General features: G+C 43.3%; 1 protein-coding gene across 1 annotated transcript in view; it reads right to left on the bottom strand.

Moving 5' to 3' along the window:
• The window catches only part of ZCCHC7 (zinc finger CCHC-type containing 7), an 83,661-nt gene that overhangs the window by 27,131 nt on the left and 29,489 nt on the right, over window positions 1–27,041 (bottom strand). Inside the window, exons 3-5 of the mRNA XM_062513368.1 lie at window positions 3,625–3,668; window positions 2,397–2,522; window positions 1,235–1,405 (exon numbers count right to left, since the gene is read on the bottom strand). Coding sequence (XP_062369352.1) covers window positions 1,235–1,405; window positions 2,397–2,522; window positions 3,625–3,668 — 341 coding nt within the window. The remainder of the gene's footprint in view (window positions 1–1,234; window positions 1,406–2,396; window positions 2,523–3,624; window positions 3,669–27,041) is intronic.

Here is a 27,041-nt window from a genome sequence, read left to right as displayed (position 1 = left end):
GACAACCTCACAACTCCCATGCAGGAGCACAAAGAACTGCCCTAAGTTCCAAAGAAAAACCCTTCTGATTTAAGGCAGACCTAAATGAGCAGAAAAAATACATGTGATGCTCCTAATAACCTGCATGGCTCAGATAGGATTTAAATGCTTGTATGATAGAGCACTCATGAGTCTTTAAAGAAAAGAATATCAGTTTATGCGAACTGGCGTCGTAAAATGTGTAAAAGAGAAAAGATGGCAAACAAAAGGTACTTCGTTCCAGACTGCAATTTTGTCTCACTGCCTACCAGAATGAGGGTGCAGAAATGTACAATTCACATTCTTTAAAGGTATTGTGGGCACATTAGCTATAAGCAAAAGTACGTCAGGAACAGATTCAAATATCATAAGAAATAGCAACTTCCAAATATGCTGGTTGTTCTTTGCACATCTCATGTACCACTGTGACATGCTCTTTGACCAAACAGAAGAAATAAAGGCAGGAAGGAGACATTTAGAAAGATTAAAATGTCTCTGAATTGGAATCCCACAGGTGTATTTGGAAAACAAACATATAGGCCATATCTATAGTTAGAAACTGAAATGTGAATGCCAAAATTATCCATTTTGCCTTGCATCCTTTTTTATGTTTAATTCAAGTGAAAATAATATCATAAAAGCTTGACTGCTACATATAGGACTGAATTTCAGTGACATATAAAACCACAGTAATGTAATACAAGATGAAAGAAACAACTATCTTTGTTCTCCCTTTACTTTTCTTCTATGCTTTACTTTAGTAGATCTTGTCAAACCCAAAGCCTTCAAACTACTTCCAATAGTATTTTCACTGACTACTGTCTAATCATAGTGAAAAATCGTAGATGTAGAACTCCTGATGCATCAGAGTTACTCTTTACTTCTTTCTGGTACATTTGCAGATGCTGCATCTCCTGATTTCAACCTCCCTACACCTTTCATTCCCCAGGAAAAAGGATGTTTTTGTCCACCCCTGCTAAACTGAACCAAACTAAAGACCAAATGTTGGCAATGCTTTGGTTTGTTTACTTTGAACCATTCTCCATGAAAACTCTGATAGTGTAAAGTAATGACTAAACACTTTCACATGCTTATACAAATAGGCTTTACTATGTAAAATCGAAGAAATATAAAGAGACTGTGGCCACTGAAAATTCAGTTTTTGGCAGACACAAACCAAAGCACGGCTGATGTCTGTGCCAGGGGCCATACTCACATCAGCATAGTGGCCCTTCATGTCACAGCGGTTGCAGTGCTTGTTCCAGTAGGCTCTCTCCAGGCATTCCCTGAAATAGTGCCCAGGCAGGCAGCAGTTCAGACAGAAACGTGCTGGGCAGCTGTGCTGCAGATGGTCTCTTCCTGCACACAGACAGCAAGGGGGATCTTTCTGTGGAGAAACAAAACCAGAATTATGGTAAGTGACAGCATTTCAATAGATCCCTCCAGCCCTCCTGCCCTGCCATGGGGTGGGCTGGGGGTAGCTGGGTGTGCACTTGGCTGGTGCCTGGACACACACACAACTCAGCACTTGGAATGACAAACAGAGCACACAGACAGCTATTCTGAGGCCAAACCTGTATCTCTGTGCAGCCAGTTTTCCCAGTGAGTGAGTGAGTGTATTTCCCCCCGAGGGTCGTGTGCAATGTGGTCATTCTTGAGTGTCCCTGTGGGTAACAGCCCCATGGACTGAGGGCTTTGCAGATTCTGTTGTAGGGGTTGGTAAATCCAGGCTGTCATGCAATGGCTCCCGCTTGACTGACTGACTTTTAAACCCCTAGTCACAGGACAAGCTTTTGGCATTTTCGGCATCTATCTGAACTTCTAAAAGTTAGCTTCAGTTTTGTCTTGTCCATGGTTTTTAACATTGCTCATATCATGGCTCATTATACTTTCTGCTTTCACTTATTTACTAAGGATGTATTTCTGATTCCATAGATTGTCCTTTTTGAAAGTACAGTTTAAAAATATTTAACACTTACTGACTGTTTCACCATACAGGGAAAAAAAAAAGTTTCTGTATGGCACTGATTTTTTTTTCTCACTTTACAGGCATATGAAAGTTGTGAAAGTTGTTCCTGCCCATAGAAGAGAGGGTGGAACGAGTTAATCTTTAAGGTCTCTTCCAACACAAACCATTCAATATAATTCTACATGATATAACTCTGCATATTTTTCTTTTACAAAAACAATAAAAGCAATGACATCACCAAACAGAGGGATAATTTTATACAGTAAACTGACCTTGTGCAAGCTATTCTGTGACCCAGAGCACTGCCTCAAAGAAAGGATAAACCCCTGAAACAACGCCTCTAACAGCAAGCACAAAGGTATATTAGGAACACAGCTGAACGTTCAAGTGATTTAAGCATTGCATTTACCTTTGGAGTGGGACAGTTCTTGGACAAATGTCCTGGTCTGTGGCAGTTCCTACAAGTAACTTTTTTGGCAGCTGAGTAGTACCGCATGCTGCTGTGCCTCACGCCCGCATAGTTGGAGATCTGTGCCTGGTGAAACAGAGAGAGAAATGCATTTACCGCTTGAGATTCTGTGCTTTGGGAACTGGGAATTATAAAGGTCACTGCTGGCAGTGATCCAGCAGAAATCTAATGTTTCACATATACAGTTTACACACCCAGGCCTGGAATGGGTAATTCTGTTACAGAGAAACCTGCATTGTCTGTAAGAAAAGTTCCTGTTTGAATGTCTGTTTCAGGACATTCTGTTTTTCTATTTAAAACTACAGTTGTGATCCTTTCCCTCAATTAGCCAAGATACTTTACCTCACCATGCTATGTCAGGACCAACTGCAATTTTCTCCAGAACACAAATATAATGAACATCAATTGCAAATGCAAGTTACATATCCCCTTGCACACATTAAGGCAAACTGCTTGGACAAAGTACAATGCTATATAAGTCTGGATGAAATCTGCAATTTGCAATTGTAAAGAAAGACTTAAAAAGGAAAAAAAAAAAAAAAAGAGAAGCTGGAAACAACTGTCTCTCTCCCAGTAACCTCACTCAGACTTTCAGTGTAGGCAGCCAGAATTGAAAATCCTATCTACAACTGACATGGCCTAGTAAAAATTACAAGTTAAAAAAAAAATACATGAAATTTTGGATGAGTGAACAGGAGAGGTATAAAAATACTATTTCTCCTCAGGGAAAGAATTTGTCAATGTCCCCTGACTGCATCAGCTGCACTGGACATTGGAAAGAAAAAGGGAAGGAGTTGGACACAGCAGCTGAAGCTCACTCCTGGATGCTCCAGCACTGGGAACTCTGGGCTGCAGTGTCCCCCTGCTGCTCCATGTTGCCTGGGAAGGGACGAGCCTGCCCTGCAGCAGCTCTGCGGCTCCAAAGACACCAGGAATGAAGAGTGTCCACCTTGTCCAGTCTGTGGGAGCACTCCAGCTCTGGGCATCCCTGTCCCTTCCTGCCTCTGTGCCAGCCCCAGCTCAAGAACTCCTTCCTCCTGTTGGAGGACACTGCTAATCCTGCCACAGAAACACCACAGAGGGTTTTTTCAATCCCATTTACTTTATTCTGCTTGTTAATAAGCAATATAAAAATGAATTATAGAAAAATTTAGTTGTCTGTATTTACCTCTAAGTCTTTATGAGAGATGGACCAGTCCACATCACTGCCTCCTGAAAAACAAAATTATAATTAATTATATTTAATTTATATTAATTTTTTCTACAATATATACAACATGATGATTACTGCAGTTTTTGAAACTGCTAACAGATTTTGATGTACTGAAGCAGAGAAACTATTTCCATCTTTGGTAAAGGAAAGCTGCTGACCCACTGGGCACCAAATTTGTGTCACTTGAGTATCAGCACAGGTGCAACTACTGGGAGGAGTTTTCCTGACACCACACTCTTGTCCTGACCCCTGGGGTTTAAATTCAGGTTGGGATTTAATTCTTCCAGAGGCCGGGATCCAAAGGTCCTAATTCCAGCCACTGGAGCTGTCCCTGCCTGTGTTGGTGGGGATGCCCAGCTCCACCCCAGCAAGCATGGGAGTACATGGAACAGTTAGTCAGTGCAAGGCAGACCCTTTTCCTCCTTGTGAATTCACCAAGTCTGTGTGTACAGCCCTGCACATCCTGACTGCTGCCTGCCAACACGACTCAGCATAACCTCAGACACCCAGACTGTAAGCTGAGCAAATCTATTTTCAAACAGGGCTTGGTAATGTGCAATAAATCAGCAGGACACACTGAATTATCAACTGTCACGCATAACCTTCTCACATGCAGCCTTTGGGCTGGCAGCAGTCAGAAGAAACAAACCAAGAAGGAAATGAAAGGGCAATAAGCTAAAGGGATAGGGATGCAGCTCGAGCTGTTAAAATTCTGCATGTGAGCACGGCTCAGTGCTCTGGCTGCACACACAGCTGTGCTCCCAAACAGCTCCTCACTGCTGCAGGAGGATCCACCTCAGCACAGGTGCTCACCTTACCTGTACTTTACAGCAAGCATTACCACCTGTGTGCAAATTAATCCTGCCTGCTTTCAAACTCTTAAATGTAAACTGTCCCATCCTGATCCTGCATCTGAATCAGAGGCATCTGTGTTACTAACAAAAATCACAACATCATCATGATTTACAGACAGCAAGAAATTCTCCAATTTTGATTGTTAATTTCCTATTAGAAAAAGACTATTCCTTTCCATTAGAAGGTGGATGACCACAAATTAAAATTATATAATCTGTAATTTTATATCTTCCTCTTAATTTACTGAAAAAGTCAGTAATTTTGGCTGAGGTGTGTGGTGTAGTATCAGGATACAAGGTATATCACTCAGGTGCTTTAGAGCACAACACCTGCTTCCTGCTGCCCCTCATTCAACAGTCAGGGCTCACACCAGTTCCCACCTGAACAGCACTCTCCAGGGTTTTTATTTTCAACACTTGCTCATGCCCATGCACTAATGGGCCAGTTAAAGCAGTGATGTGAGTGCTGTATGGCCCTGAGTCGTGACTCACAGGGTGACTGCCACTGCCAGGACTGCAGCACCCACCTGCACTGGGCATCACTGGGCATCTCAGGGAGCACGGGTGGGGCACTGACACCCCCCAGCAGGGGAGAGTTGTGGGGATACTCCAGAGAAAATCAATCCTTTTGAGGTCTGATCATTAAAAGCAAGGAAACACTGTCATATTTGAGTATTATTTATAGCTTAAATGACTGTTAGGGAAATTAGTTCATAGAGAAAAAGGTATTTGTAATTCAAAGCTCTGCCTTGGCAGTCAGCACTGCAAGTGCTGCGTTGCACAGAAATGCACAAGCAGAATGGTCACAGATCAAAATTACCAGCGAATTAACTCCTGTTAATCACCAGGCATGTCCTTCCTTAGGGCAAACCAACCAAGTTTCTCTTCTTCACTGTCAAAATCCTCAGTTTCACAGGGGAAAACCATGATACAATAATTCAAATACTCCTAGTGCAAGAAGCTAAAACTTCTCCACTCAGAAAATAAATATAAGAGCTTTAATGCTGAATGAAATATTACAAGAAAATCTCCCCTTACAAAATCTGTTTGGTGATCTAAAAGGTAATACTAATTCACAATAGATTGCATAAGGCTTTGCTTTCACACACAATAAATTCTTCAGACTGAAACAACTAGGGAGAGTTTTGCCTATGCAACCGAGGTGAAAACCTGCTGTAGAGACACACAGAAAATCTGCAACAATATTTCTCGCTGAACACAGTGTTCTATCTGGCTCTAGATCATGAAATATATCACAAAACTCTTATCAAATTGACAGATACTTCCCCTTCCTTCTGATTTTGTTTGCCTATTTGGATGGATTACTGTGTCCCACAGGCAAGCCCAGCACCACTCCTGCACTGTCCTGGCTGCTGCCTCGGCTCACCCAGATAGCAGCAACACCCTGGAGCTCTGGGGTCCCCTTGTGCCACGCTCTCTGTAGCCTGCAGCCCTCACCTTTGTTTGTCACCTTCATGTTCCTCCTGCTCACACAGCCTCAGGTGGGGCACCCTCCCCCGAGGGCACAGTGGTGGCTTTGCCCTGGGGCAGGAGGGCAGCTGGCACCCAAAATAACAGAGAATGGGTCAGGGACCACAGCTGGAATGCCCAAGGATGATGCTTTCCCACCCCCAGAGCACAACCCGAGGTGGGAGGGCAGCTCTGGGCAGACACACTCCGAGCTGAGAGCTCCATCCTCACCAAGCCTGGCACGACACCTGCACTGGATGTGCTCCAGGGCCACCATCAGAACCAGAACCACATGTGCCAGAACCACATCAGAGCATTTCATCTCATCTCAGAGCTTCTTTTAAGGTGGGCATGCACACCGAATGTGGATTCCTGCCTGAAGGAAGGGGCTGTGATTGCTTTATTTTCACATTTGCTTTAGTTTCATTTTCACCCTTCAGAAAACAGCAGTTCAAAGACTTGTTCAGACAATCTCTGCCCAATTTCCCCCTTTTTCTGTGAAGCTGCACAGATAAGACTCCAAGCTTTCTGTGAGTTAAATGAAACCAAGAACATCTTCGATAGATCTGTGCTTTGAATTTTCCTCATCTTCATTTGTTAAATGCTATCCCCTTTATAATATTATATTAATTTCTACACTAAGTTTAATACCAAGATTAAGATGAATTCCGGTATTACGATTATATATATTTCTATACTAAAAAAAATACAACAGACTTTACTATATAAACTTCTTGTATTTATACTTGTATTTATACTATATATATGTACACTTATATTTATACTAACTTGTATTTATACTTTGAGAAAATGGTGTTGTCAAACTGCAGATCAGGGAAGAAGAGGATGTAAAATACACACCATTTATATGAAAATGGAAGCCCTGCACAAGGTTCTTCCTTTATCAAGTACCACATTTTGGCTGTCTTCTGCCCCTGCACAATGGGATGAATGGCAAGCAACAGCTTTGCTTTTATTTAAAGAAAAATTTTGAAAGATCATTGAGATTCACATGTATCCTTCCACCAGCATGAAAATGTAAATTTCTGAGCAGCGCTCAGGGTGAAGCCAGATTTAGGACCACTGTTTAATGTGCATTCAAACCTCCCCTCTTTCATCCCAGACAGGGAGAGGAGGGGAGGAGGGAGAAGGAGGACCAGCAGTCAAAACCTGAAATTGCCCGGAGGAACAATCTGCTTCCACGGAACAAAACACTGACTCAGAACAAACAATAAACGGTTCACAAAATTTCCTTATCTGCTGTGCTGCTCCACCAGGGACCCTGGCAGCTGATCAGGCTGCCCTGGCCAGGCAGGGCAGGGCACTGCTGGGCATGGGCTGTGACCCCCTCCCCAAAAATCACACTCGTGTTTCACTCATCAGGGCTGGGAGGAAACATATCCTCACACAAGCTCTGCCTGCCCTGCAAGGGTTTGTGTCATCACCTTCTTCAACAACAGAGAGGCTGCAGAGCACAGACATCCAACTGTGGAAATAAAACACTAAATTTCCCAAAACAAAAAGGCAATTGTCATGTCCCCCTTCCTTTTAACTGGAAAATACACTGAGAGATGTATTTCATTCATTTTATTTTATGAGCAGCCCAGTGAAACAGTACACTTCAAGCTGTGGCACAATGATATGTGGCCTGAAGGGCAAACGCATTTCAAAGCTGGGCTTTAAAAATTGGATTTTTACTGCTAATTAATATAGCATATTACAGACTACAGAACTCTAATTATATTCTACTGTAAGATATCCAAAGCAAGGACTGTTTCAGACATATCTCTGAGCAATATTTACCATACCAGGACACAGCCTCTACTGCTAGGCAAAGAGCATTTAAAAATTATAAGCCATAAAACCCCTACAAATCACTAGATCTGTAAGAATTTCACATACATCTGAAAATTCCTGATTATGAGTGACCTGAAGTGATTCAAGTCTTACAGTCATGCAGCTTGCTGTAATGAGTCTCACATTTCCTGTGCCCAAGTAGCCCATTTCACAAGAGAAGGAATGACCAAAGCAGGCACAGGAATTTGGGTGTCTGTACCCCAGGACACGCTGCACACCTTTCCTTTCTGGCAGAGGTGTTCACAGACAGAGGTGTGTGTGTGTGTGCAGGGCCCTGCCTGCGGGTCTGTGCACGTTTCTGTGTGTGCATGCCTGTGTGCACCTGGCTGGACACCTGCACTGCTGCACACCTTGGATGCTGCCACGATGGACAAGGAGATGGTCCTGCTGGTGCTGGCAGAGGCTCCCAGTCCATCCCGGCAGGGACCCCTCCCTGCAGGAGGTGCTGGCTGGCCATGGGGCTTCAGCCCCCTCTACGCAGCCCAGCTGCCCACAGCAGCCCCTTGGAGGGGAACAGCACCAACCCTGCCGTGCTGTCCTTACACATTTCCAGGGATTTCCCAACTTCTCCTTGATAGCAAAGAGATGATTTGCTTAAAAACAAAACACCTGCTGTTTAATGGAATACCTGTCAATATCTCTTTAAGACAGCTTTAAAAGAGATCCGTAAGTCCCACAGGGAAATCAGTCGATGGAATTGTTGACAGAACTTCAATTTGACACATTTTCTCATGGCAAAAAAAGGCTCTCTTGCCTCTCCCCTTCATACCTAAACATGATGTATGTGCCAATAATGCACAAATTTTGGCAGTAGGGAAATCCCTGCAATGCTTTATTTTTAGCAACCTTTATCTGCCATTTTCGAAAAGCATCACAAAATCCAACAAACAATACTCAATCTGTTTTGAAATTAATTAAAATGTAAGCAGTTGACTGAAGCAAAAGCAGAGTTGGCCAAAAGCAAACCAGAGTTGGAACAGGAAAAGAAACTCACACACCTCTGAGCAGCCCTGTAAAAGTGGGAAAACCACCCCCCCAGAAGCTCTAGAGGTTACTTTAAACAAACTTCAGCAGCTCTGACCCATGGGGAAAGGCTCAACCATCACTGCCAGAGAGGAAAAGTCTGGCAGTTGGGGCAGGACTGGTGCTGTAATCCCCCAGCAGCATGGCTGGGCTGGGGTGGCCGCTCCAGGGACGTCACAGAGCGCAGAGCACAGCACAGATGAGCTCAGAGCACCTCACCAGACTGAGATGCATTTCTGGTGCTGAAGCAGACATCAGTAAATATAGATATCACTGCAGTGTCGGTGCAACCTGGCGCTCTAATGGCACTCAGGTCCCTGTACCACGTTTTGGCCCTGTACCCCATTCCTGTGCCAAACAACCTCTCCAAAGACCCAGCCTGCACCCCCTCCACACGTCTGCCCCTCTGTGTCTCCCTCAGCTCCATTTATTACAGCAGCTCATGTACCAAGAGGGAATAAAAATGTGCAGTGAACAAAGCAAAAGACAATTCTGTGAATCATATTTTTGTGGAATATAAGTACCACCAAACTGTTGAAATGCAAAGACACATGCTAAACATGAACACGTAGGGTGCCCTTTCCATTATGTAAGTATGCATAATTTCCTATCTGTTTTCTGTCTGTGCTGTAACACTGCTTCCTTCAGCACTGCTGGCCATGTTAATTCACAAAACTCAGCAGCTCATGATTTTCAAAGCTTAGCGCAACATTTGCAGAACAAAGTAGGTTTTTCTCTCTTTTTGGTGGGTACAAGTATGGGGACCACAGGAACAGTTAAATTCATGGCATGGTTGGTCTACCACACAGTCGGGGGAATTCTTTAAATAGAGCCTGTCACTCTCTTTGCCCATCAATGGGATTTCCTTCTCAAACTGCTGATTCGTTCAGGTACACAACAGAGGAAATTTCAGTTAACCTTTGTTTCACCCCAGGGAAAAAGCTGTCTGAAAAGTATAAAGTGAATAGATTAAAACAAAAACAAAAACAAACAAAAAAACCACAAAAACCCCCCAAAAAACAACAACAACAAAAAAAACAAAAAACAAAAAAAAAACCAAAAATCAAAACCAAAAAAACCCAAAAAACAAACAAGCAAAAAAAAAAAACAAAAAACCCAGACCAAAACAAAAAAAAACCACAAAAACCAAACCAAACCAAAACCAAAAAAAACCCAACAAACAAACAAACAAAAAAACCAACAAAAAAACCCAAACCAAAACAAAAAAAAACCCACAAAACCCAAACCAAACCAAAACAAAAAACCAAAAACAAAAACAAAAAAAAACCCCCAAAAAACCGAACAAAAAATAAGAAAGAAAAGCTGCAGGGTTATTCTTCCTAGTGTCCTAATGTTTACAGCAGTCAAAGTTAAACAGAGAAAAGGAGGCAAACATGAACATTTTATTCCCACCAGAGAATAAGGTACAATATATGATTTATAAATCCTATTGTCTATACTGTGATTTCTAATTTAGAGAAGGAAAGGATGAACACAAATCTATTGTTCTCATCGGGTGCATCAAGATTTCACTTTTTGACTGTTTTCTATATGAATGAAAAGGGAATAATACTTTACTTTGAAGAGAAACCCTTTTTAGCTATTTCATTGAGTTGTCTGAAATACCTTTTAGCTTCCAGTATTCCTCGGTGAAGAGAAAAAAATAATAAATACTAACTCAGAATTACGTGTGAGAAAATTAAAACAGGGATAAAACCAAAAGTACCGTAATAAAATAAAAGGAAATTTCAGTGGATGTTACTGCCAAAAAAGGTCTCAGATTGTTCTAAGTTAATCATAAAAACCCCCATTTTGAGATACAACTGTAATTTCAAAACAGGAATGATGTGTTTTGTTTTGTGCCCAGGCAGGTCATGGTGGGCACCAGGGCTGTGGGGAGCCCTCAGCTCCCACCCTGCTGCTGGAGAGGGGTGGCAGTGCCAGTGGCAGCTGCTGGAGCCCTGCAGCCCAGCCCGGGCACTGGCACTGCTCTGGGGACATCCAGGGATCCCTCTGGATATCGTGGTGCTTGGATAACTGCTGAGACATGAGGAACACCCTCACTCCACTCCTCACCTTTACAGATCAACAGTTGTGCCTCCTTTGCCAACACATTCCTTCTTTTTCCACCAATACAAAATGGGTGCAATACAAATATAAATTAAAGAGACAACAAAGTCCACAGAACCTTGCTCTTGTGGTGTCTGATTTGCCAAAGTCCCTGTGGCTAAAAGAAGCCGTGTAAGGTATGTGCCAACTATGTGACGTGTCTCCCTGCAATGAAATCCAGATTTAAAGCTTCTTGGAAATTAATTGCTTCTTGGAGATTCAATGCTTCAGTTGAATCACAAACCTAAAACCATTCACCAGTAGCTGCATCCTGGAGAAACAGCACAGCTCTCTTGATGCTGCCATAAACAATAAAATAGAGAAATAATCCCTGAGTTGGAATAATATTGATGCAGATGAATATCTGAAATTTGTCAAGCTTAATTGGGGATCTTAACTTTTTCTCTGAAATTCCCAAAATCTTTAACCCAGGAAAAAATAAATCACATTTCAATGCAGGCTGAGTGCCAGTCTTTGGGTATGGGCCAGAATTTTGGTTCAACTTTCTTTCATGCTGATAAATGGCCCATTGGGCAAAGGCAGACTAAATCATCCCAGCTCTGGTGATACCTTCCCATCCTCACTCTCACAGCAGGCTCCCAGAAACAGCTCCTGGAACACAGGGAGGACCACCACAGGGTGCCTGGATGGAGACAGACCCGAACCAGCTCTGAAGGTGGCAGTTCTCAGCACCTCCATCCTCTTCTAGGAGGACTCGAATGAGCTCCAGACAAAAGGACTCCCAAAGGGCCTGGTCAGGGTCAGAATGTGGGAAATTGCATTTCTCTGAGAGCAGAACTGCAGTTTGAGCTGATGCTAATATGGAGGGAGACATGGAGCAGGTCAAATTCCTAGTTTTCCATTTTGATCCTCCTGATGATAGTAGCAATAGGAATCATAAGCAGGAAGTTCCTCAAAAATATTCATACTGAACAGAGTAATTCTCCAATTCAGGTAACAGAAAGTAACACCACCTCATAGATTTGCTATCAATCTGTTTGAAGAAATCTCCCCATCTGCCATGCACCTACACATTAAGTCTTCTGCAAACTTGAGCTTTCCAGGGAAAGAGAGGAGTGATGCAGTGACACAGCACTCCTGAAGTGATTGGAAACAAGATGCTGATGCATCTGAGGATATGCAGCAGCACAGATGCTCCACGAGAAGACAGCTCCAGCATAAGCACTCTGCTCTCACTTGGTCTTCCTGGGCTTTTATGACCTCACCACCACAGGCAGATCCTTTAGTCTGTTCCTGAAACACTTCTACAGCAGGAAGAGTTTGAAAGATCTTCTCAACACCTTGGTCATGGCTTGTAAAGCATGTACCAAGACGGTGCAGTTGGTCTTCCAAGAGTCACTACCAGGGAAAACCAGTGGGTCCTAGAACAGACAATGCTCTGCTCCCAAACTACCACGAAAGACTGAAGATATTTGGAACCTAAAAACACCAAGCAGCACTAGCATCTGGTGCCTGAAGATCACGTGTTTTGAGACTTGTTTTATGTTGGGGTGGAGATTGTAATGCTGCAAAAAATAAGAAAGTACACAATGTCCTTATGTCCTTTTCCCTTGCAGTGCTGATTTTTTGGTGTTACTTCATTCCACATGAAAAAGACATCCTTGTCTTGGGAACAGAAGACAACTGGAATGGACATCTTCTCAACATCAGCCTTCTGCTCACAATAGAAACCAGTTTCGCAGGAACATGTCACTCTGTAGTTAGAGGCACAATTTTGAGGTGAGGAAAAATGAAGTGGCCTTGCCAAAGAACTGCTAAATCTCACTGGCTACAACAGTTCTGTCTTTGCAACAGGCACCACAGCAGAAAAGATGTCACTCTCTTTCCTTCTTTCCCTTTCCAAAGAAAAGTGGGGAAAAGGAAATGCTTTCTCAATAACAAATAACAATTCCCAGTGAGAGAATTCAGTTTTTGCTTGTTTAAATATTTTTCAGTGTTGCAAGGAGATAAAATGAATCTGAGACCCCAGTTTCCTCTATTTCCCATGTACACTGGCACAGTCATCTCCAAAGTGAGGTACAGACACCACAGTAGCAGGGAGGGCATTCCAATGCAGCATGGGAAGAAAATGCCATTTTTTTACCATTACTAAATGAAATTAAACACTTTTTAAAAAGAGTGTATACTTGATCTTTCTCTCATTATTTTTTACTTTCTATTTTGTGCATGCCGTATAACCGCAATTGACATTTCAATGGTGGGGGTCAAAAGCATCTCCTAGAATGCTGAAGACATACTTATTTATACTTTGATCATTTGAATCTGTGGTTTTGGTTTCTCTTCTGTTAGGATTTTTTTCCCCTTTTTTTCCTTACACAGCTAGCACAGCAATAGGAAAATCTTTCTTCACTGCTACCAAAAAGCAACTCATATTTTAAGTATATTGTAATGAACAAAATTTTCTTCTGTATCTACTAAATGTAGGTTTTCTAATAATATGAGCTTTTCATGCACCTGACGAGCTTGGTCAGTGCACCTCTTGCCCAGGTGCTGCCAGGCAGGAGGCCAGGAGGGATGTGATTACCACCACATCAATCCCAGTGGGTGCTGCTCAAGCGTTTTCACAGTCTGTGATGTGCCTGAGACACAGAGCAGAACACAGGGACCTGGAGAGTTCACAAATCTGTACTTGATTTTAAGCATTTGAATTCTGAGAATTTAACAAGCCTTTACTGAAAATGAATTGGACAACAGCAGTGCTGAATAGTTAACCTGCACATAATTACTTTTAAAAAAGCACTTAGGACATTTAATATCACTTCTTCCTGACATCAGTATAAATGGAAGGCATATTATATGCTAGCTCTTCCTACCTCAATTCAAATACAGCAGGCTTCAACATTTTTGCTGTTCTTGTAGGAGAGTGTTATGCACTTCATATTTTTTTTCATTTCATTTATAATGTTTTGCTTGATTATAGCTTTTTTTTAATGTTGATTTTTAAACATCAGTATTCTTTAAAATATGTAGTTACTTAATTCAGGTGAATTACTTCATTGTGACGGAGCTGAAGTGAATGTGAAATATTTGTATTAGCCCAAGAAAGCTGATCACATCAAAAGTTGTGATTTAAATCGCTCCTTTCTAAAAAAGACTCAATCATCTGAACAGTTTTGCCTGTGTACCTCAGGTGAAAGTCCCCTACAATGCAGCACAATCATGGTTCTACTGCACAACTGAATAAATACAGTTTCTATATCACAAATCTGGGCAGTAACTCCTGAAATCTTTGATTCAGGTTTTCCCCCTTCATCTGGACAAGAGGAAGAGATGTCTGGATCCATGACTGAAGGGCTGGTTGCAAAGCGGATCCTACTTCTACCTAGCAACACTGGGGAAAAAACAACCAGTCCTATCACTGAAAAAAATCATCAAGGCCTCATTTAAAATGTGCAATCAACCAAATTTCCTGAGCAGGGTGGTAGCTTGTCAGTCCTTTAAACAAATAATGCAGACACTCTCTCTAACTCGCAGCACCTTCTCCTGGGCTGTGGGCAGGGAGGAGGGACACAAGAAAAGCAATGGAACACAAGATGGATGTTCCGAGCCTGCAGGCAGGGCACAGGAGCCAGCACAGCTCACAAGGATCAGTCCTGTCCTTAAAACCTTGATGAGCTGGGGAGGGGGAACACAGGACTAGTGATAGGAGACACACCCCTGAAGGGAGCTGGGAGCACCATTTCACTCTAAATGTCAGAACAGGAGGAGGAGGAAGAGGAGGACGAAGAGGAAGAGGGGGCTGAGAACGCCCCATGGCCCTACCCGTGACAAGGATCTGACAGCCCATCCCTGGCCGTGGGCAAGAGGGCACCAGGGCACAGGGGTGCTGCTGTGGGGGCCCCACTGGTGCTCCTGGAGGCTGTCCGAAGACGAGCCCTGTCCTGCCTGGCAAGTGTCTGCAGTGGGATGACCCCAAACTGGGAGGACGCCGCTGCTGTGGGCTCTCCAAACACGCTGCCAGAGACTGCTCCAGGGCGGATGGTGCCACATCCCACCCGGGATCTCTGCACCTGAGCCTCAAGGAAGCCACACCTGTGGTGGGGCTGGGCCAGCACTGGCCATCTTGGTGAGGAGCAGCGTTCCAGCCTGTGGCTCGCAGGAACTCGCCAGCACGGAGATGAGCATGCAGTGAAGCCACCACACACTCCTGGTTCTGTCAGTGTGAGCTGCCACAAGGGCTGGCCTAGATGCCAAGTGCATGTGGTTTAGGAAAAATAATCCAAATATCAACCACCAATTAAAAACCAGAGATACAGATTTCTTCCCATACACTTACCTCCTTAATTCAGGGCAATACTAGAGGCAGGAAACTCCCAAAATGATATGAATTCCAGGTAGCAGTAAGGAACTCTGCTAAGTACAACCTCAAACAATTTTATTTTAAGTGCCTGATGTATGAACAATAGAGAAATGCTGGGATGCTCAAGTTTGCATCTCCTTTTGCTGTTGGTTATTGAATCAGATGATTCAGTACAACTGAAATCAGACAGGTATTTTGCATGTACTACAGAATTCTGAAAATCAGATGTTCGTTTTCAAAAAATTGTGAAGAAAGTACATTTGAGATGCATTATTTCTGCACTTGCTTTCATTTACATCTGTGTTTGTATAAGATCACCAAACTTGATGATGCACTAGGAAAGATGTGATTACATTATTATTATTTTTTTTAACAGAGGTGCAGACAGAAGCATAAGGGAAAGATAATCTGCAATTTTTTTTCCAAGCAGATCTTCAAATGGTTTTAAAAAATGAAAATTAGTTATAAACATAAAAAGCCACCTACTCAACATAAATGCAGGGAAGTAAACACATTATATAAAGAAAACAGATTATATCACTCACCAGCAACATTCAAAATCTGGAAAACAACTGGGCCAACTATTTAATCTGAGAAAGGAATGCACAGCTAGCCTCCCTCTTTTGGAATTATAAAGACTGATAAATTCACTGGTTGCCTGAAAAGAACGTATCTCAGGAGCGGTAGAAACACTGATTTCCTTTTTTGCCATTGTCTCTGACAACATGCTCTTTGAATTACACACCTGCCTCCAGCCTTCATTATTTCTGTTTCATTATAATGAAGATTATACTTTTGACTTCCAAGGCTGCTTGCTTTGACAAAGCCCTGCAAAACCTCCCTTTCCTTTGCAATCTGACAGTGCCATAACAAAAACCACAAACAATTCTGCCACAAATAGGGTGTTTTACCCATAGCTACCCTGCCACCACACAAAAAAGGAATGCAGTGGAGAACCCAGGTGCCACTGGGTGCACTGCAGGTGCCACCACTGTCACTGACATCAACAGGAGCCCTCAGATTGGAGCATCTCAGGGACCTAAGCAGGGAACAAACAAGTGGAGAATGGCAGCTGCGTCATCATAGACAATATTTGCACTGGTAAAGATGCCCAGAAGTGCTGACATATCCAAAATGACCACTTTTTAATTAAAATATCCAATTTTTAAATGAAATTTGAGTCATATGGTATTCCGTGTGGGGACTCCTTGCGTGACTGACATCACACAAATGCCAGCACTGTGATGCTTCCACGTGGCCCTGTGGCAGGCAGTGCTCTTGTGGTGATTGATGGGGACAGAACACCAATGACATGGCACAGACTGACTGTGATCCCTGAGTGTGATCCCTGGGTGTGATCCCTGACTGTGATCCCTGGATGTGACCCCTGGGTGTGATCCCTGGGTGTGATCCCTGACTGTGATCCCTGGATGTGACCCCTGGGTGTGATCCCCGGGTGTGATCCCTGGGTGTGATCCCTGACTGTGATCCCTGGATGTGACCCCTGGGTGCGATCCCCTGGTGTGATCGCTGGGTGTGATCCCTGGCTGTGATCCCTGGGTGTGCCCATCACCCTCTGGCTCTCAGCAAGGCCTGGCTGGCACCCACTGGCAGTGCCAGTGCTCTGGGTGTGCAGGGGCTGGCAGCTGGCACTGATGGCTCTGTGCCAGGTACACAGCTGGATCTGTCCTGGAAACTGGGCACCACAGCTGGATCTGGGCAGGGCACTGAGTGGCACAGGTGGATCTGAGCTGGGCACTGAGCAGCACAGCTGGATCTGGGCTGGTCACTGAGTGACACAGCTGGATCTGGGTGGCACGTTGGACAGCACAGCTGGATTTGCACCACACAGCAGGTGGCACAGCTGGTTGTACTCTAGACACTGGGCAGCACAGCTGGCTTGGCACCACATGTTGGGCAGCACAGCTGGTTGTACATTGGATGCTGTGTGGCACAGCTGGCTCCACATCTGCCCCTTCCAGACCTGTCCCAAGGTACCAGGTGCCCTGGACTGCACCCAGGGCTGCTCTCTGTTGCCATGGCTGCTGCTGGCACATGCTGAGGGATGGCTGCTGGGCACCACTGAATTTTCACTGCTGACCTTCTTGTGCTTTTACACATGCCTTCTGTTTGTATTTGCTCTTTCAAACAGCATTTTACCTGAGTTACAATCACCAGCACCTAGGGCTTCAACAAAAATCAGTAAGGCTGCTGCTGTTTAAAAAGAAAACAGCATTCAACTATTTTGTCAGGAACATATTTTACCCGCTGTGATGTATGTGCCACTTGGTTAGACCAAAGGAGGGACTATGGCAAACCCCTGGGGTTCTTCTGGGCACAGTTTCCAAACGTTTTGTACATGCCTGTACTCTTTATTCTTGTTGAATTACATAAGCTCCTTTTTTACCCTCTTTTCCTTTTTTTATTCAGCTATTCATGCACTCAGACAAATGTTAAAAAATTAAGTTTCTGTAAACACACTGTTATCTTAATAAGTTCAAATATTACTAGACTACTCCCCGGGGGAAGAAAAGCAATATATTCCAAAGCAAGTGGCTGTATATTTTGCAGAAGGTGGCTACTCTGAAATTAAGAAATGCAAATGATTCTACAGTTTATGTGCCTCAAAGTATAAATACTGATATTAAATTTTAAAAAAGGTAGCATGAGACATTGCTGCTTACGCCAGAGCATCGGGAGGATGCCAAGGGACTCAGAGCGATCCCGGGTCTGGGGTTTTCAATGGCACAGACTAGTGATCACAGGATGCTGGTGATACTCTCCAGTTACCCCTGGCAACCCTTCTCAACTGTAACGATGCTGCCCCACAATAGCTTTCACTGGGCAGCTTTCTCTTCACTTAGCTGAATGCTCTGGGACCATCTGTGTCGGAAAGCATAAAAGGCCAGCCTGCCTGTGGGCCCGTCACTCTGAACACCACCTCTCTGACCCCGATTAAATACAACTTTCAATCCCTTTTGTCCTCCCTGTTGACTTCTCCTATTAAGGGAGCCCTTTGACAAAGAAAGCGGAAGAGTGGACTAAGTGCCCCCAAGAAAGGTGATGTCTGATACTGCTCAACACAAGGATTAGCAAGCCAATACATAACAAAAGCAAGTTTGGGGGAGGGGTAAAGAGGAAAAGAAAAAAATGGTTTTATACAGGTCTTTGACTAATTCAGTAGGTACACAGTTCAACAAATAGCTATACAAGAGGCCTGCTCCCAAAGAAACAACTAGCAGGGAACAATGAATCGAGGAGATACCTTTCAGCATGGCGACCCAAGGCCGTGACATTGACAGGAGCAGTGAATGTGTCATTTGCTACCTATGGGTTTTTAAACTGCATGTGGTCATGGGGAGAGGTGCCAAGAACACTTAAGAGGTTAGTTTAAGGACAGAGACCTTTTCCTACAGAAAGGTCTTGTAAAATATCCTAACTTGGGTCACTTGAGGTAATGGTAAGGGAAGTGGGTGACAAAAACATGAACAGCAAGAACAACAGTGGCTGGAGAAGACCTCAATACTTGCACATCAGAGCTGATTGCTTCCAAAGGCATGTACTAAAAACTATCTGCTTTTTGGAATATGCAAAACTTCTTTGCCAAAAAGAACACATACAACTTTGCCATGCACGCTTGGGGTCTGCTAATGCAGCACAGGCTCTGGCACTGAAACCAACAGTCAGCACTGCAGAGTGCCCAAGGGGATCCCAGAGTGCAGAGGCAGGGGGGGGCATGAGGAGGGAGAAGAGCAGAGTGCCCATTCTCATCCTGGCCTCACCTCTGCAGAGGGGACCAGCCTGTAGCACAGCCACAGAAATGGATGGGCAGGAGAGTGGGACAGAGACAGAGAACAACACAGCCCAGGACATCTGCCCAGGGTGTGGAGCAGTCCTTATGATGTGGTCACTACAGAGAAAAGTCAGGAAGCACCTGGGTGCAGAAGACAACTCCACAGGAAAACATTGGACAAACATCAGTTATATCCTTAGAGCAAAGCAGCAGCAGAGAGGATTGTGGATTTTATTTCCATGAAAAAAGGATGCTGAAGCAGTAGAAGTGATCAGAAGAGAGAAACAGTAAATGGAAATCCATATACAAAGCAAACTTAGTAGAACCCCAGTGAGTCTGGGGTGTTTTGAATGCCAGCAATGATTAGGCCAGGGATGCAAGCAGATTAGGTTGCCCTAATGTAAAAAAAAAGGCAAATGTACCCAGGCTTCTTGTTTAGAAAATGCTCACTGTAGCATCATAAAACACAATCCCACTCCGAATAAAGGTTAAAATTGTACTCGTGTTAGGGAAGAGCTGTATGAGACCCAGGGGATGACCAGCAGTGCTGGCCATCACCCAGCAGGCAGTGCCTGTAGCTCCAGGGATGGCTCTGTACCCCTCCAGGACAGGCTCTGCAATCCCCCTCAGCCATCAGGCTTTTACTGACAGCTTTATTACCATGAACTACCTGCCTTTTACGTGTTCTTTTGAAATCTAATGTTTTATTTAGTATAGCAAATTTAGACTAGAGATGCATTTCCTTCTTCCTCTTTCTGTCTTTTTTAGAAAGGGGGTAAAACACATCAGTAAAGTTCCCAAATGGGTGCCACTGAAAATTAGTATTTCTCTATGGGCTCTGGAAAGTAATAGATGGGAACCTGTTTCTAATAGTTTTACTTTCTGTGTTATCTGGAGAAAAACAGATTCATACATACAAAGTGGACTGTTTCAGAAGATAGGGCTGTGAAAAATGAAAGGCTGTTCCAAAGTAAAAAGTGATTATTTCAGAAGAAATGAGAGGCTCCAATGTCAACCCTACTGCCTGAATCAGCAAAAAATCAAAGCTTTGCACAGAATAGGAAATTGGAGATTTTCCCTAAATTTACATTTATTTCTGCTGAGCACATTTTTACTTCAACGTGAAAGAACTTCTTAGAGACACTCCTAGTTTCAGACATTGCTTTTTGCTACAGTGTTGTAAAATGCTGCTGCCTGGGACTGGAATTCCATTAGTTCAAATGGAAGAATTTATGTATGAATGCTAGATATGAGCCACAACAGCCATGGATAACATCATGTAAATGATTTTTTTTTTTAATGAGATCTCCTCAGTCATATCGACAATTGTCCAACAGAAAACCCAAAGCTACATAAACTAAAAAATAAAAATTGCCGTTTCTGCTGAGAGACTCCATCAGAAATATTGGCAAAATATTTCCATATTTTTGATATTCAGTGCACTACTACAATAAATCAGGGAAAGGTAACACTAAAAATGTCCTCCTAAAGCACCATACTGTTTTTAAAACCTAAGTGATATACAACATTTGCATTCTATATATGTATCATAATTAGACAAGCAAAAAACATAGTTTTGGTATTACCTAAAAGAAGCTTTTTCTCAAGACTGTCCTCACACACCTAAGCCTCCAAAACTCTAAACCACAGAAAGTAAAACTGACTCTGTAAGACATGCAATTTTCAAAAATAAAGTTCAAGAACTGAGGAGACCTCAGCTAGCCTTATGACCATAACCTTTGGAAAATAAACCTTTTTCTCACAGAAAATTATTTTTGCTGATAAGCATTCCTGCATGACATGATGGGCTTCTGGAAGACACAGCAGCTCACATGGGACATTGCCATGTGGAGCAAGCTGGCTTCTGAATCACACGGGACTGCCTTGGCCTGTGAGCCACTGCTCCCTTGCATGAACTAGCCCAGCAATCCTTCAGGACAGAGAATATGCTCACATTACACGTTCTTGAATAGGTAAATAATTTACAGAAAATACTGTTGTATGAACTGCTGATTCATCCACAGCAAATACCCACAGTGGAATCTTGAACTACAGGCGTGAAACCTCCCAGGTTTGCCAAGACCTCGTAAAAACTCAATGAATAACCATTTTACAGCTCCATCAAAATTAGTCTGCTCTGTATTTCTGTCTTTACTTTGGCACCATGTATATCAATTGTGCATGATGATCTCCAGATCATGGCCTTCCTACCAGACCATGCATTTTTGCCAGACCACAGGTCACCAATGTCTGCAAAGCAGATCCACAACCCCAAAGGAAAGTTCCAGGCAAAGAGCAAAGATGTTGCTGCAAGAGATGAGTGGAAGAGAATTGTCAGAACTATGAAAAATACAGCAGCACCAGAGGTGCTGAAAGTGTTGTTTCTGATTGTTGCCATCAGAAGTGCTGCATTTTGTCAGTGAGTGACCCAGCTGGGGTTTTAACTCTAATTAGTCTGCTTTAACCCCGCACATAAGCCAATGTATTCCATCATGCCTAATATAATATATATATATTCCATTGTGCCTAATACATATAGCATGAAACTCAACAGACATATATAAAATTGCCAGCAACACATTTTTCATAGGACTATATTTCTATCTTTTTGGACATAATTTGAATCCAAACAACATGAACCCAAACAGTATAAAATGCTCCCTTTAGATCGCTGTTCCACGAGTACCACAGAGGAATTTCCAAAGCTCCTCAGGAGAGGTGAAGGGGCAGATTTGGTGGTATGGGATGGAGAACAGAGAAGGGAAGGGATGTCCCCAGCCCTGTGGTGGCTGTGTGCCACCTCTGGAAGCACCTCTGGGGCTGTGAAGGACATGGAGGGAAGAATGCACGGCAGGAGCACTGCTCCCTTGGCAGCTTCTTGTGCCATGAAACTCCAGTCTGTCACACCATGGAGAGCAGGGCTGAGTCAGGAGCACTGTGAGGGGCTTGGAGAGAGACACAAAGCACTGGAATCACTGCATGTGAAGGCAGCTCACTGAAGTCCAGGCTATATTTAAATATTGAATTTGGTATTTAATTCAGTAATTAAATGTCTAAGTAATTTGCCCAAAGGCAGAGGAGGATGAGCAGCCTGGGGAAGAGGTAGCAGCACTGACCCTTGAGTCACCAAGCTGCAGGTGACACAGGGGGACAGGTCCATCCTGCAGCACCAGTGGTAGGAGCAGGTCCTGGCTCTTCTGGGGATGGAGCCTCAGCAATGCATCACCAGCACACAGCCGAGCTTGGTCAAGGGAAAACTACACACTGCTTCATGAATTTCACAGGAAAGAAAACAAAAACCAACCCCAAAACCCAGTTGTTCCTTCAGCCCATGATGTCTGAATCTAGCAAGTGGATTTTCCTGCACATTCTTGTCTTGCAGCCTTGGAAATTCCAAGTACTCCTTCCCAACCTGCTCAGCTGAGCTCACTTGTCACTTCCTGCTCCAGAGTGAACCCATTCAGGGCCAAGCCACAAACCATGTCTCACAGAGTGGCCATGGTGCTTGGAAAACTGCGAGGACACTGCATGAAGAAGAGGCTCCATCACACACTACGCATCCCAGCAGCTTGGCTGCCAGTCTGCCAGGGTCTAGTTTTCCAGGATTAGGCAACAACAGACACGAAAGGTATTTTCATGGATGGAAATGTTCTTTTTCAATTGAACTGCCATATAATTTAGTTCTCTGCATGAGAAGGATATCTGGCAGGAATTTGCTTCCATGGCACAGGTGTCGTATCAGGAGGGAGAGTGACAGCAGTGTCACCTGTGATGTGGCTGGCACAGCCATGGATGGAGCAGGGCAGCCTGAACAAGCACAAGCAGAGCTCACACTCTGCATGTTCTTCCATCCATCCCTTCCAAAGTAAGTCGGCACTGCTCAAGCCTCCCAGCAAGAACCAAGGGTGACACCAGTGCCACCAGTCACAAACCCTCTGCTGCTGGTGCCTTGCAGCTGGCACTGTCTGTTGCTGTGTCCCCACAGCAGATTTATCTCTGTGCCCTTTATTCCCACTCACTCTTATCATGACACACGCTGGAAAGAAAAGACGCTGATGTAACACAATTCAGACATTTTAAACTTTTCTCTCAACTGTTTCTGAAACATATCAGTTCCATTCAGGCTTAGAAAAGGAGCTTCACTATGGGGTGAGGCGTGTCTTTTGTCAGCACCCCGTCTGCTCCCTGTGGCCTCGTAAACAAGCTGCTTTCTTTAGAAATACAGCAGACCTCCAATTTAAATTTATGGAAAGGCTGAACCGGAGGAGCCCACACTCAAATAATTTTAATAACCTATTAAGTTGCGACTTCAGATTCATTTTATAACTGTGTTCCTCAGGGAACTGCACTATCAGGATAAAGATAGAGTTTTTTTTCTTTTAAAGATAAATAGCATCATTAATCTGCAACATTTCTTTTCTATTATCTTTCAAAATGAGGAGTTATTTTGTTCTGATCTTGAGGTAATTAGCCTTCATTCACTAGCCAGAAAATGTCTGTGTTCTGAAAATTAAAAATGCGTCATTAAGTGGAATTTACCATAATGTCATTTATCTTTATATAGTTCATCAGTGACAGCAATGGGCCTGGGAATCCATCAGCTTTTACCGAGGAAGCATTAAAACAAATTGAAAAACAGAATAATCCCAGGCACTCTTTAACACAGTCAAAGCCATTTGGGTAATTAAATAGTGGTATTTAAAGTTTTAATTTAGATTTTCCCCTCTGTTCATCAGCAGTCAAATGAGATGTTCATATTCATAACTGTTTGTAATAAAGGGTTTCATAAAGCAAACAGAATATCAATGCTGTTAAAATTAAAGAGAACACAGAGAAACCTTTCAAGTACAAACAGGGAAGTTCATTCCTCCTGTACCTTATTTTCTTTGGTTACACTGTGAATAAACCCTCGATGTACCTGGCCTGCTCTTCACATGAACAATGCCCAAAATCTGTGATGCCTGTGCTCCTGGAAGGGGGTCACAGCCACCTTCTTTCACACTCTTTGTCTTCGGGTATTTTGTTACTCAGGAAAGACAACTTCCAGAGTTTGCCTCCCATTTCCATTGTTTTCCAAATGTTTACATATTAATCTCAAATGTCTTTTATCTTGTATATTCAGCTCTGGAGAATGGATTGTTCTGTTGTGTTCCTGGAGTTACTGCAACGAGACGACGTGTGCCCGGGAAACCTGTATGCAGTATAAATAATGCTAAAAATAATTATTTGGGAATGCAAACAGAATGTATAAAAGCTTTCTAGCATCGCTTTTGCTAGGAAATATTAGGCCCTCCACCAGCTTTTGCAAAAATTAAACCAGAGAGAAAAAATTAAGTAGTTCTGTAAGAAACAGTTTCAACTCAAAGAAGTCTGAATAACGACACCTTCAGCACAGGCACATCCTCACTAAAACTCTACTGGCTGGGATGCAGTTATTTAAAATAGGAAAAACATTCACCTATGCTCTCTTCTGAGTGTAGCTGGACCTACATCAGACTAAAACTGTCGATAATTTGCTGTGTGACTTTTGTTCTCTTGTTTAGTGCGGTAAAAAACGCCACAGGGCTTTAACGTGCTCTCAAAAGAGAAGTCTAATATTTTCTATTTGCTTTCTTTTAAGTAAAGCATAACCCCCCCCCCCCAAATTATGACTCCAGCTGCAAGGTTACAGGGACTTTGACAGACCTTTTCCACAGACCGGCCTGAGATGTTTTATTTTTTGATCCCAGAGCAGCGAGCTATATATTAGGCAATAAAAGAGGCTCTTATACAGCACCAGAAAAGAGCCATCAGGAACCTGAGTGCCTTTGTAATTTTTCAGGTATGGAATGAAACAACTGAGCATCATATAAATCAGGTACAATGTGAAATCAGCATAGGCTTTACTGATCAGTAAATAACAAGACACTGATGATAAACTGACGATAATATCTTGTTATGAACGCTATTCCAGCAATGCTTAGGTTTTGGGTTTTTAAAAATATATTTTAATTTTATATTATTTTGAAATTTAACCGTATGGTTTTAAGCTAGTGCTACACCTTGGCCTCCACTGAAGCACTGTCATAACTGCTGTGGAGATCAAAATGAACCCTAGAGGGGACAGGATCAAGTCATACATGAACACAACCTGCACTGCTTGCCAAGATTAACTGATTCTGACTGCTCTTTAAAATTAAAATTGGGTTATCAAAAGCCTAACATGGACAATTTTTAAAGGCATACGTGGAAGGAAATAGACAAAAGGGTGCAAACTTACACCTGCTATGTAACACTGAAATAATTTAATAAAGGAGTGGCTGGAGATACTCCCTCTCAGTGTGTGGAAACCCCTCGGCACAGGGGAAGCTGGAAAGGAGCAGAGCCTCTCGGTCCTACACCTGCCAGGACAGCCAACCAGGACACACTGCCACTGGGAAAACTGAGGAATCTGAGCATTTCCAACAGCTCCAGCAAAGCAGCATCCCTGGCGTCACCCAGGTGAGCTACCGGCAACGGGCAGCACAGACAAAACAAATGCAAAAATGTTCTTTAAAACGGTCTTTACACCGCAATTCTCAGTGGCAAAATACAACTGGCAGGTTTCACAGTACCCCTTGCCCCCCAAACCACCAGCTACCTTTTTGGGGCAGCAAAAATAGCTCAGCTTTCGGTAATGTGAACCCTATTCTTGTAATGTTTAACTTCACTTCCTGTGTCTTTGTGCTGCTCGAGGAAGTGAAACTCATGCATTGCATGTTTGCATTATTCCCCCTCGTAGCAGACTTACAGACAATGTCTGCAGTGGTCTGGAGCGATAAGAGCTGCCTCCAGGACACGGATTCTCCTGGGGATTAGGCAGCACCATCTGGGGCCTTGCACTGATCTGCAGCAGCTGCAGCCCAAACGTGGTGCAGGGTGAAAATGGGTGCTGGTCCTGGGCTCTAAAACAAGTTGCTGCAACCCGGTTTCAGTTACAGTTTGCTGTAATTTTGAGAAAAAAGGGAGAATAAACAAGAGTGGCAGTGGATGCTGGCTGTACCTCTGTGCCCCTCTGCCCCCAAAGAAAACTCCAAGCCATGAGCTGGAGTGGTGCAAATGTGATTTCACCTGAGCTGGTGTGGTGCAAAATCTTCAGGAAAAACAGGACATGACTGGCTGCTTTCAGTACACTTGTGTCTTGGCATTCGCTGGAGAAGAAAACAGCCGAGTCTCTAAAGGTGGTAAAATAAACATTTTGAGGGGCTGCAAATTTAGGTACCCCAAATGTAGCATTTCCCTGCAGGTAATGAGCCAAAGGTAGCTGCCACAGTCACCTAACTTGAAGAATATCTCAGTCCTGTAAGGATTTTTTTCTTAGCACCCACGAAGGAATGAGGGAGCTGGGAAATCATGAGCACACAGGCTATCTGCTGTGTTGGCCATGAGAGCCCTTGCCTGGAGGTTTTTGGCATTTTTCCTGCACCCACTCTTTTCTTCCTTCACTGATACTCTGCTGCAGCTTCACCTGGCTTTGTAATTATATGAACCAAACTACAGGGCACTGCCTACAAAAAATAAATCTGATTAAAACAATTACATTGATTTTGTTTTAGGAAGTATGTCTGATGAAAAATCTATTTAGAAGAAATGGAACAAAGCAATGAGCAGGAAAAAAAAAATGGTGTGATCTCCAGGCATGCCTTTTAGAGTTGATACTTCAGCAATGCTAAGACAACTTGGAATTTGGGTCAAAAGTATCCATTATTGATGTTTTTCTGAACTCAGCTGCAAATCTTCACTATGTCCTGTACTGAGGACCAGGAGATGTGATGGCAAAGCCACCAAGATAAATTGGCCAAAGCCAGGATACACCCAGAAATTGCCAGAAAATAATTAAATGTCCATCCTGTTGCCAAAACCAAGCATGCAACCACACCACACATGTCCTATGCAGAAGCCAGACATTTTGGGGCTGGCCCTGAAC

Source organism: Cinclus cinclus, chromosome Z (genome assembly GCF_963662255.1).
Source record: "Cinclus cinclus chromosome Z, bCinCin1.1, whole genome shotgun sequence".
Lineage (NCBI taxonomy): Eukaryota > Metazoa > Chordata > Aves > Passeriformes > Cinclidae > Cinclus > Cinclus cinclus.
The sequence above is the reverse complement of the archived record's forward strand: the minus strand, read 5'-3'. Positions and strand labels throughout refer to the sequence as shown.